The sequence below is a fragment of the Callospermophilus lateralis genome, chromosome 14, assembly GCF_048772815.1.
Source record: "Callospermophilus lateralis isolate mCalLat2 chromosome 14, mCalLat2.hap1, whole genome shotgun sequence".
Classification (NCBI taxonomy): domain Eukaryota; kingdom Metazoa; phylum Chordata; class Mammalia; order Rodentia; family Sciuridae; genus Callospermophilus; species Callospermophilus lateralis.
Window position 1 is genome coordinate 7460285 of NC_135318.1, and position 11894 is coordinate 7472178.

Here is an 11894-nt window from a genome sequence, read left to right on the forward strand (position 1 = left end):
CTGAATTTCCTTCAGGTATGGATAAAACTTACAAAAAAAAAAAAAAAGGCTTTTGAATAGAGCTTCAGTTAAATAACAGAACAATGAGAATTTGATGTAGCTACTAAGGAAACAAAAGTCCACCTATCTGTAAAATGATTTTTAACAAAGTTGCCAAAGCAATTCAGAGAGAAAAAAAAAAAAATTTTTGAAACATTGGTGCTGGGTAGTCTGAATAACTTTACAGTCATATGGGAAGATATATCTATATTAGACTTGGCCCCTAACTCACACTACACACCAATTCTAGCTTGAAATGGTACTCGAGACCTAAACCTAAAAGTTGAAACCAAAAAGCTGGAATATCTTCGTGATATAGAAACAGGCAACAGATAGCTTGGACAGAAAAAACAATAAGTATTAAAATTTTTGATTAAGAATATACATGTGCTAGGCACAGCAGCACATGCCTATAATCCCAGCAGCTAGGGAGGCTAAGACAGAAGGATCACAAGTTCTGGGCAAGCCTCAGCAATTCAGCAATTTAATGACACCTCTCAAAAACAAGGCCAGAGATGCAGCTCAGTGGTAAAAGTACCCCTGAATTAAATCCACAGTGCCAAAGGAAAAAAAAAAAAAAGGCCAGAATCAAAGAAACTATTTGTAAAATATAAATTTGACAAAGATTTTTCTCTTTACATATAAAACTAATTATATATCCAAGACATTAAAGAACTTGTACAACTCATCAAACAACCCAATTTTTTTAAAGGACAAAACCACGAACAGATGATTGACAAAAGAAGATATATAAAAATGTCAAGTAAGTGCACGAAAAAGTACATCATTAGTCATCAGTGGTATGCAAATTAAAATCACAATGCAATATCACTACCCACCACAGAATAGCAAAAATTTAAAAGACAAAGTGTAAGGGAGATAGGAACAACCAGAACATTGTGCACAGGAGTATAAAATGATATAACCACACCAAGAAAGATCTGGCAGCTTCCTAAAAAGTAAACATACATCTACCCTATGACATAGCAATTCCACTAGGAGAAATAAAAACTATCTTCACAAAGACTTAATACCAATTGTTTCTAGCAGCTTTATTAAGAGCCAGAGTATATAATACATTCTGAAAACAAAAACCTGAATCAGCCCCAGTGTTCATCAGTGGGGGACAGCTAAACAAACTGTGATTTATATAACAGAATACAATTCAGCAATAAAAATGTATTATACTGATGCAATAGTAAGTCTCAAACACTTTGCTGAGCTAAAAAATCCAGACACACTACATGATTTTATGAAGTTCTGAAAAAGGCAAAAGTAATCTTTAATGCATAAGTAACAAAAACAAAGAGTAATTGCCTCTAAGAGAATAGAATGTGAGATTAGTTGAAAAAAACTGAGGAAGATTTTGGGGTTAGTAATAATGATTTTGATAAAAATTTGCATTGTACATATAACATTTGTCAAAATTCATCAATCCTACATTTAAGATTTATGCATTTCGGTGCATAAATTTAATCTTTTTAAAATCCTAAACAAAGACTGGGTGCAATGGGACATGCCTATAATCCCAGCACTGGGGACGCTGAGGCAGGAGTCTCTCCAGTTCAAAGCCAGCCTCAGAAAAGGTGAGGTGCTAAGCAACTCAGCAAGACCCTGTCTCTAAATAAAATATTAAATAAGGCTGGGGTGGCTGGGATTGTGGCTCATTGTTAGAGTGCCTGCCTAGCAGGAGTAAGGCACTGGGTTCGATTCTCAGCACCACATATAAATAAACAAAGTCTGTTGACAAAAAAATATTTTAAAAAATATTTTAAATAGGGCTGGGATGTGGCTCAGTTGTTAAGTGCCCCGATTTCAATCCCAGTACCCCTCCTAAAAAAAAAAAAAAAAAAAAAAAACTAAACAAATACTGAATTCTACTTAATTAAATGCTTGCTGAAATGTTTAAAATGTACAAATACCTCTAACTTCTTTAAAATTAATCAAAATAAAAATGGAGGATTAGAGGGATAAAAGATGGATTGATATAATAAAGAAACTAAAGCAAAATAGTAATTTGGTGATGAGCATAAAAACATTCCTTATAAATTCTTTCACCTCTACTATAATTTTTCTATAATAAAATGTTAGTAAAAATTTTAAACTATTAAATTGCATTATGTTACATTACTGAGAGCTATACAAGTTTAAGAAGCAAGTCACAAAAGAATAGATACAAATGTTAACATTTTAGAAAGTTAAGAAAAAATAAAACAAAACAATATCCTCTAGGGATATGCACAAATGTAGTAATTTATGAAATAAACAATAAAACTTTCAGGGTAGCAGACAGGAAAGGAGGCACAAACACTGAATTAAGCAACAGCAGCACACAGATACTTTAATGAACTGGTGATGTATTTACTAACTTGTGTAGTGATTTCATGAATTTTTCATGCTTCAAAGCTTATATTTGCGGGGCTGGGTGTGCAGCTCAGAGGTAAAGCGCTTACCTCGCATGTTTGAGGCACTGGGTTCAATGTTCAGCACCACATAAAAAAATAAAGATACTGTGTATTCATCTACAACTCAATAAATATTTTAAAAGAACACTTATATTTACAAGTTATATTGTTTTAATATCTTAGAATTCAAAATGGGAAAAAAGAACTATCTGGTCAAGACTAAGCAAAAACAAACAAAAAACTTATACTTTAAGATAATTATTCATTATTCTTTACAACTATTTACACAAACCTACATTTCCTTAGTCTACACTGACCTTACCTTGGGGCCAAGATGTTTCAAACTACAATTTTTTTGGATTTTTAGAATAATACAGAATATATACTGTATATTCCCTAAAGCCCTGTGGGAATATGGGGGAGCATCCTGAAATCAAACATATTAATATTTCCCCATTGAAAGCTATTATTAGCTTCTCAAGAGGGGTGAATGGACTACAAACATTCAAGCATCAGACAGGCCAGATGTTACTATCAAATAAATATTAGCAAAATTTATTTTTATGTTTCAGTCTTGTGGATAAGGGACTGTGGACCTGAAAAGAGGTTCAACTTCACCTAAATAGTAAATTGCATGCATCACTTGAACTAATTCATTTTCTTTAAAGATTTCCTAATCATCAAAATACAGTTTTACAAAAAACAAACTACTCTATATGCTGCAAATGTCCATCCCTTATTTCACAAAGAAAAACACGTATAATAACATTTTTCAGAGGCTAGGAGGTTATAGCTCAGCCGTAGAGCACTTGCCTTGCACATGTGAGGCACTGGGTTCAATTCTCAGCACCACATAAAAAATAATAAATAAATAAAATAAAGATACTGTGTCCAACTTTAAAAAAAAAAAAAAAAAAAAACATTTTTCATCCTCTTTTCTATTTCTTTGTTATTACATCTTCATAATATTCTCACTACATAGTGGGAAAAACACCACATGATCTTATTTTAATTAGAAAAAAACAGCATTAAGCTGAAAGAATCTAGCTACTATAATAAGAAATATTTTTATAAGTTTACAGGTATACTGATATCAATCTAATTGTTTTGTTTTCTAAGTCACTGAAAATTGCAAATAAACTTTTAACCACTTTTGCCAATACACAGTCTTAAGTAACAGTGTTCTACAGGTTGTTTTGACTATTTACTAACACCTTGAAAGAGTAAAATAAATCAAAATCCAAAAGTAAAGACTTTAGAAAGACATCTATCCAGCATGACACAATTCTTTTTATCATCATAGGCAAGCAGTAGGAGAACATGAGTCTGGACAAAACACAAGTATTAACCCAAAGGTTCAACTGAAAAATGTGTATCACTGAAGCCCTCCCCGCCTGAAAGTAGTTCCCAAGCTGTAACCACTAAAGAGACATACTTTCTTTGGATTAATTTAAGAACCCATGTAAAGCAACTAGATTTCTGCAAAGAAACAAGATAGCTTAGTCTCTACAAAGATAGTCTTGGAATTCAGCTCTTATCTATTCTTTCTCACAGTTTTATGATGGTAAATTCAAATGATGATATCCACTCAAAATTATGTAACAAGAAACAGTTGTAAATAAAATTATTTTTTTCAAAGAAAACTTAAAGCCGGCTCGGGATGTGGCTCAAGTGGTAGCGCACTCGCCTGGCATGCATGGGGCACTGGGTTCAATCCTCAGCACCACATAAAAGAAAATAAAGATATTGTGTCCACCTAAAACTAAAAAATAAATATTAACAAAAAAAAAAAGGAAAAGAAAACTTAAAACTATTAACTAAAAATATGCTAAATGCACACAGAAGGGAACTGCATTCAATGAGCACTACTTACTCTGTAACAAGCACTGAGCACAGTAAGCATTTTACAGGTCATCTTTAACTTCCTCCACCTGTGGTCTGTCTTCTAGGCCTAGACTACTGCAGATAGGATAAAACATTTACTTCTGGCATACTCTGTCTTCTCACTTCTGTCATGTTCTGCAATAAACAATTTTCAACGGTACTTTCTGAACTCCTGAATGCAGTATTAAGTTCCATGCCTGGGTTTGTATTAGACTATTTTCCTCTAAGTTTTCTCTATTAAACGAAATATTTATTTTCCTAGAGCAAAACCAAAGAAATGTGATGTGCAGTAAAATACTTATCAATTGTGAAATACAGTCTAGATGGAAAGTTTCAAATCTTTAAAGTGACAAGAGCCATTATTTCAGAACACAGAAGCTCTTATAATTTACAGAGTTTTGGTATGGAAAGATGAAAAGGTTGATCAACAGTGTAAATGGACTTAATGCCACTCAACTGAACACTTGAAGATGTTTAAAATGCTGGGCGTAGTGGTAGCACACATGTATAACCTCAGAGGCTCAGAGGCTGAAGCAGGAGGACTGCAAGTCAAAGACAGCCCCAGCAACTTAGCTAGACCCTCAGCAACTAAGTGAGACCCTGTCTCAAAATAAGATAAAAGAGATGGGAATGTGCCTCAATGGTTAAGTACTTCTGGATTCAGTCCCTGGTACCCCCCCCCCCAAAAAAAAGATAAAATCATAAATTTTATGTTATGTATGTGCTGTCACAATTAAAACATTACTTTATTCTAATATTTAATAGGATAAAATGTATAATTTAATTTTTTCCACATTTTTTACTGTTATAGTTAGTTGTACATAATGATGGGATTTGTTGTTACATATTCATACATGCACACAATATGACAATATAATTTGGCTCTAGCACTTACATAATTTGAAATTAATTTGCTATAACTTTGAGATTTTTTTTTTTTTTCCAATTTTGTCAATTGGCAACAGAAGCACGAGGAATCTTGGTCCAAAGAGTAAGGAACAATTTTTGCCTTGGTAATATTTATTGCTCTTCAGAATCCCATTCATATTCATACTCAGAAAGACTTAATCAACTAAAAGCAGCAGGAACAGTGCCATCAAGTCAGCAGCATCTGAAGTGCAGCCCATACCAGTAATGTGTCATCTTAGCAAATGTGTCTTAGTGGTACTGAGCACTCAATAAACGACAGACTAAATTTACTGAGAATGTGAAATGTTTCATTTTTAAAACAGCCTTCCTTTTAGTAATTTAGAAAATACTTTAATAAAAAATGTATATTCATATCAAACATATAAACAACTTAGTTCCAACCTCTGAATAACACTAATAATTAACATCACTAAAGACTCAAGAGATGAAAGTGTAAAAAATTTCTATCTGGGATTGAGTTTGAACCTGATGAATGCTTGAGGTTTACAGGTACTATTTTTAACTGAACTTTCTGGCCTTAGGTCAAAGTTTTGTTAGCAAAATACCAAAGCGAGAATGCTGGGAGAGAAGCCCAGAGACTGCCTCAGCTAAAGAAAGGCTAGGACCTCTAGGCAACCAATCCCACTACCAATTTAAGACTTCCAAAGACTGTCCAGAGTATCATGCTCCCCTGAGAACACAGGAACAACACACAAACCCAAAAATCAGTTAAAAAAAAAAATCAAAAATATCTGATATAACATCACTACATTCTGACACAATATAGTATATCACTACATTCTACATAATGTACAGAAAGATACACATTCTCCAATCAGTTGCTGCATTTTGGCCAAACTGAACGGAGTCACTTTGCAAATGAGTCCAGAAACCTCAAAGGACAACTGAGGGCCTCAGAAGAAAAGTCAAAAAATCAGTGGGAAGGGAGAAGATCATATATACTCACTAGGTTTCTCCCAGCAGGCCCAGAACTGAACTTCTGCGTTCTGGCCCAAAATGTCAGATTGCCCATCCTAAGGCTAGTCTTCCAGAGCTAACTTAATAGTCAGAGTTTCTTTTTCGCTTTCTCCTCCCAGAGAAGTCCACACCATCTTATCCCTTAAATGCATCTCTACCGCACACTAATCAACTAACATAACAGAAATCAGAAATACACCAGCACTCTACCATGCAACGTGTTCCTTAATCAAGAGCCAACTAGTAGCCTTTACATAGATATAAATTTGGATTAAAAGGCCATCTTAGGAAAGATACAATGAAGGGGGAAGATTTATTCTATTCTACAATTCAGACTGATTTTTTGGGGGGGGGGGCCTCTGAGGAAATTACATTTACATAAATTAAAATACATTAAATAGCTACTATGGAATGTTCAAAAACAACTGAAAACGGGAAAACTTCAGCTATGTGTTCCAAGATTTCCTAGTAAAAGAAGTGGGAGCAGTTCTTTGTCATGTACCCAGGTTGGTACTGCCAACAGAGAGCCAGCATCAGGTTTCCTTCTCCCTGGATAGAACCCGAGGCCCCACGCAGCATGACACTTTCAAATCGGCCTGTCTGGGTGCAAGGGACAGCCAACCCTCCACCTTTCCTCCCCAACCCAGTGGGTGGGCGGGAAGGAGCGGAGAGGTGTTTCCTCCCAGCACTCCAAGAAAGGGGCAGCCGGGATGACACCCGCCCCAAGGCGGTGGAAGGAGGGACCCGAGGTGGGTCCCTACTCTAGGAGCTCAGTCTGGAGCGTCTGGTCTCGGATCTCGCTGCCGGAAGCTGGGCGGGTGGGGCGAGACCTCGGAGCTCCCCACCGACGGGTGGACAGAGGGCTCTGACTCCGGGGCTGGAGCGGGCAGGGCTCCCGGCCACCTACCAGCAAGCTCTCCACGTTGATAGGGGAGCGAGGGTCTCGGATCAGCGCCTCCAGCTTCCTCTGGCGGCCCGCGCCGGCCCCGTCCCCCGGCACGGCCTCGGGGGCGCCGGGCATTTTCCCCGTCGGCGGGGGCCGGCTCATGCCGCCGCCGCCCGGCCCGCAGTCCGGCTCCTCGCGCTCCGGTCCCGCCGCCTCCGGGCCTAGCGCCGCCCCCGAACCGCCGGCCCCGGGCGGGGCTCCGCCGGGCCCACCGCCCGCCTCCGGCTCCGGTGCTCCGCACCCGGCCTGGGCCCGGGCACTGCTCTCGGGGTCCGCTCAGCCCGGCCCGGCACGGCCGGGCGCGGCGAGGAGCAGACGGCGTCCCCGCCCCTCAGACAGCCTCGCGCCGCCCGGTCCACTGGTCCGCGGCGAGCTCCCGCAGGACTCCGCGGGCGGAGCGGGGAAGTGGCGCCGCAGCCGCCGCCTGGACCGCCCCGCCCTCGGGGCCCGGGAGGCAGAAGCCCAGGCGCGGTCAGCTACGGCCGCCGACCGCCCGCGCCCATGTCGCCGCAGCCTCTCCGTCCCACGAGCCCGCTCTGCTCTCACGGACTCCCGCGCCCGTCCCGGCCGCGCGCAGCCGCTACCCACAAGCCCCTCCGCCCGCGGCCGCCGGCGCGCGTGCCCGCGGGCCTGCAAGCCCCGCCCCCCGCGCGCGTCCGCGGCCCGCCCACACCGCCGCGCGCGCTCCCGCCGGCCGACCAGCCCGTGCTCGCCGCCCGCTCTGCCTTTTCTTCCCTCCTGCCTGCGCGAGCGACTTCGCTTCTCTTTTGCGCCTCCCTCCTCCGCCTTTTTGGGGGTTCTCAATGGCCGGCGCGCGGTCACCGCCGAGCCGGGGGTGGGACTGCTGTCTGGGGCTCCCCTCCAGGCGGGCCGACCCTGAGGCCTCCGAGGCGGAGCCCCCGCCACACCGCCCTGTCCCTGTCCCTGTCCCCGCGCCGCCGGGAGGGGCCCATCGCGGGTCCCCGGGCCCCGCTGACTCAGCGCGCTGCTATGCGGGCCCTGCATCGCCCGCGCCAAAATAACAGCGCGCGCGGGTCGCGGCCTCGCCCGCCGAGCTCGGCTCCCAGGCCGCGGGCGGGCGGGCGGGCGGGGGCGCCGCGCGCTGGAGCCCGGAATTCGGAAAGAGCGGAGGCGGCTGGAATCCGAGTCCTGGGGCGCGAGGGCCGGGAAGAGTTGCTTCCGCCCCCGGGGCAGAAAGCCTGGGCTCGCGGAGCCTTCCTGCACCTCCCTGACGGCCAGGCTTCGCCATCCACGTCGAGAGGACTGGAGAGCGACTGCAAAATACTTTCCACCCGCGCCTTTTTTGCGGGGAGGCGAGAGAGGGGAGGCTATAGGGACCGCTCCTGCGCATTCCTGGCGGCTCGCGGCCAATGCCATTGGTCCACTCTCCCAGGGCGCAATCTGAACAATATGTGCCAACAGCTATAAAACTGTTCATAGAGCCCCTTTGACCCAGTAAACCCATTTAAGGAAGTACATTTCTAAGGAAATGATCCAAAGGGGGAAGTGGGGGAGCGCTTGCATAAAATGTTTGCAGCAGGGTTATTCAGAACGTTCGTAATGACCAAGACCTGGGAAGGGACCCAACTGTCCAGAGATTGAATAATCCAAGCAAGCTCTGTCACATTAACAGAAAGAATCCTGGCAGGTATGCAGACTGTGAGGAACATGTGAAATTTTTGGCACGTGCATGAAAATGTGTACTGGGAAATAAAATTTTAAAATGCAAAATAAATTGTGCACGCTAATTAAAACTACATGAAATAAGCAGCTGTGAGAAAGGGAAGAGAATACGATTGTACTAAAGTAAGATTTTTTTCTGTGAAGATGTTTAAGAGCATATTAAAACTTCAAAAATTTAAAAACTATACTGTACATGGGCCACTCCCCCAAAAAAGCTGCAACCTGATATCCATAAGTAGTAAGAATCTTCAGAACCTTCTCACTAGCAGATCAAAGATAAGTCCACAGATGGACTAAACCCTGCCCATGTTAAGCAATTTTTTAATCAGCAAGTGGTTTCTGGAACTCCCCTCCTTTTGGAGTGGAGCTACTCTTACTTGGATTAATGCAGGAAAAGGCCCCAGATGATCCAATACAGCTTTTTCATCCCAGATAATCTCATATTGACTATAAATTAAAAGGTAAGACTTCTAAGTCTGTAAGTTGAGTTATTTATATCTTCAGAGATCCCACCACAAAGACAGAGTGAGCTAGACACTCCCCCTACTTATGCATTGAAGCAAAATAATTAGATAATTACAATTATGGATTCTTTTTCCTGGTAACAATAATATGCAAAGCAGAAAGAGCACTATGTGGTTCTCAGGTTACAAATTAATTTTGCAATGATCAGCTATATATTTTTATTGGGCTTGATTGGGAAGCCGGGTCCCAAGCATTACACATGGAACTTACATATTACATATACTGGGAAACTTCTATGTATGGCCATTTATATAGACTAAGAAAAAGACATAAAAGCATAAAAGATATTTACCCATTTACACCATTGTGTCTACCTGGAAGAAGGAAAAACTAATCTCTTGGTTTGAGTGAAAACATTCTCTCTCTCTCCTCCCCTCCCCCTTCCTTCTTCTTGCTATCTAGTATGACAATTCCTGTCTTATAAAAAGAATACACAAATAGCTGGATATGGTGGCACATGACTGAAATCCCAGAGACTCAGGAGGCTGATGTAGGAGGATCAAACGTTCAAGGCCGGCAGCAAGCCTCAGCAACTTGGCCAAGCCTTGAACAATTTTACAAGACCCTGTCTCAAAATAAAAAAGTAGCTCAGTGGTAAAGTGCCACTGGGTTCAATCCTCAGTATCAAAAAAAGAAAAAAAGAAAAAGAAAAGAAAGAATATATACTTGTAAAAGTTCAAATAAACCAGAAATGTATAGAATATAACCTGAAAAATTACACTTACAATTCTTCCACATACATTATTTTATCATTCAAGGTCTTTATTCTCAAATATATATATTTGCTTATACATACATGTATACCAATAGTATTTTGCAGCCTAAATTTTTCCCCTCAATTATTGTTTCCTAGAGATATCTCCACATTGGTAGACAAATCTTTCTCATTGTCTTTAATTGCTTCGCTGGATCCTGTGGTAAATAGGGCTTTACCAATATTGTGTTTACTCTCTATTCAGGAGCATAATGGTTGAGGAAGACTAGAGAAGACTGCCTGGGTTAAAATCTTGCCGCTACTACACACTAGCTGTTTGATCCTGAGCAAATTATCTAATTCTCTCTGTCTCAGTATCCTTCTGTTTAAATGAGCGCCAGCCCTTTATAGTGTTTTATGTTGCCCTTGACATCCTTCTATTTTTGCTTTCATGTGGAGATATTTGGACAGTATAGATTCCTGAAAGTGAATTGTAACAAGGGTAGGCATACTTTAAATATTACAGATACAGCAAAATTCCTTTTAAAAAGCATACCCATTTTCATTGTCGCCATCCACGAAAGGAACTGCCCACTTCCCTTTACGTTTTGTGGGCAAAAAAAATGACATCTTGTTTTAACTTGCATCCCATTAATTACAACTGCAGATGGACATTTTGTGTATCTATTTCTGCTGAAATTATTTGTATTTTTTGTTCATTGGCTTTTTCATCTTTTTTGGTGAATGATAGGAGCTCCTTATGCATTAGAGATGTTCTTCCCTGTTATAATATATTGTTAAAACATTAAAATTTATGAATACTTTCTTCCACTCCTTTGCTAGTAATTCAGTTTGGGGGTTTTGATTGTTTGTTTGTTTGTTTGTTTTTGTTTTGTTTGGTACCTGGGATTGGGGGCACTTAACCATTGAGCAACATCCCCATCCCTTTTTGGTATTTTATTTAGAGACAGGGTCTCATTGAGTTGCTTAGGGCCTCAATAAATTGCTGAGGCTGGTTTTGAACTTGAGATCCTCCTGCCTGTAAACCCCAAGGATTACAGACATGCACCACCACACCCAACTGAGTTTGGTATCTTTCGTTATACAAATATTTTTTACCTTTTATGCGGTCAAATCAGTCAATATTTAGTCAATATTTGTAACAGTCAATTACAGTTTTTTGGGGTTTGTGTCTGGGCTAGAAAGGATTTAAAACCCAGTTTTAGGTCACACAGATTGGGAGTGCAACAGGTTGTAAGGAATTGGCGGTTTCCTACAGATATCAGCTCAGCTCCTCCCAGATTAGTCATAGGAAGGGTCTCCTGGTCCCTGTTCTTCTCTGGGGAATCTACTGCTCTGGTTCCTGCTGCTCCCTGACTTTGTTCTGCCTGGCTACTCCTTTTTTAGCACTGTTCCTGATGTGTTCTGAGCGCAGTCTAGTCATGTAAGAGCGGCACAAAACTTTTGTTCAATGCTAAGGAGGACAATGGGGAAATAAACACAGAAAATACATTTAATCAGCCTGGCCTACAAGGGACAAGAATTTTGATTCTATTATAACTATCTTATTCCCAAGACTTAAAAGCTCCACCCCATTTCCTTTAAATTGTGTCTGTATCTCTTTTATCTGACTCCACATTCCCAGCCATTTCTAAGTGATAGGTGTCAATTTAACATCTACTACCAAGCAATACCTTCCTGGCTCTCCTGACATTTCATGGTCCAAACTAAGAGACCAGGGCTTCCTGCTATCTAGGTAAGGGCCATGTCCACAGTTCCACTTTTTAATTTAAGGAATCCATCTTTTCCCCAGGAATAGTTCACCCTTCAG

At 41.3% G+C, this 11894-nt stretch overlaps 1 protein-coding gene across 1 annotated transcript in view; it reads right to left on the reverse strand.

Moving 5' to 3' along the window:
* Rock2 (Rho associated coiled-coil containing protein kinase 2) overlaps positions 1 to 7721 on the reverse strand; it is a 142439-nt gene extending 134718 nt beyond the window's left edge. Inside the window, exon 1 of the mRNA XM_076834028.2 lies at positions 7123 to 7721. Within this exon, the coding sequence (XP_076690143.1) occupies positions 7123 to 7263 (141 nt within the window). The 5' untranslated portion in view covers positions 7264 to 7721. The remainder of the gene's footprint in view (positions 1 to 7122) is intronic.
* Between the last annotated feature and the right edge of the window lie 4173 nt (positions 7722 to 11894).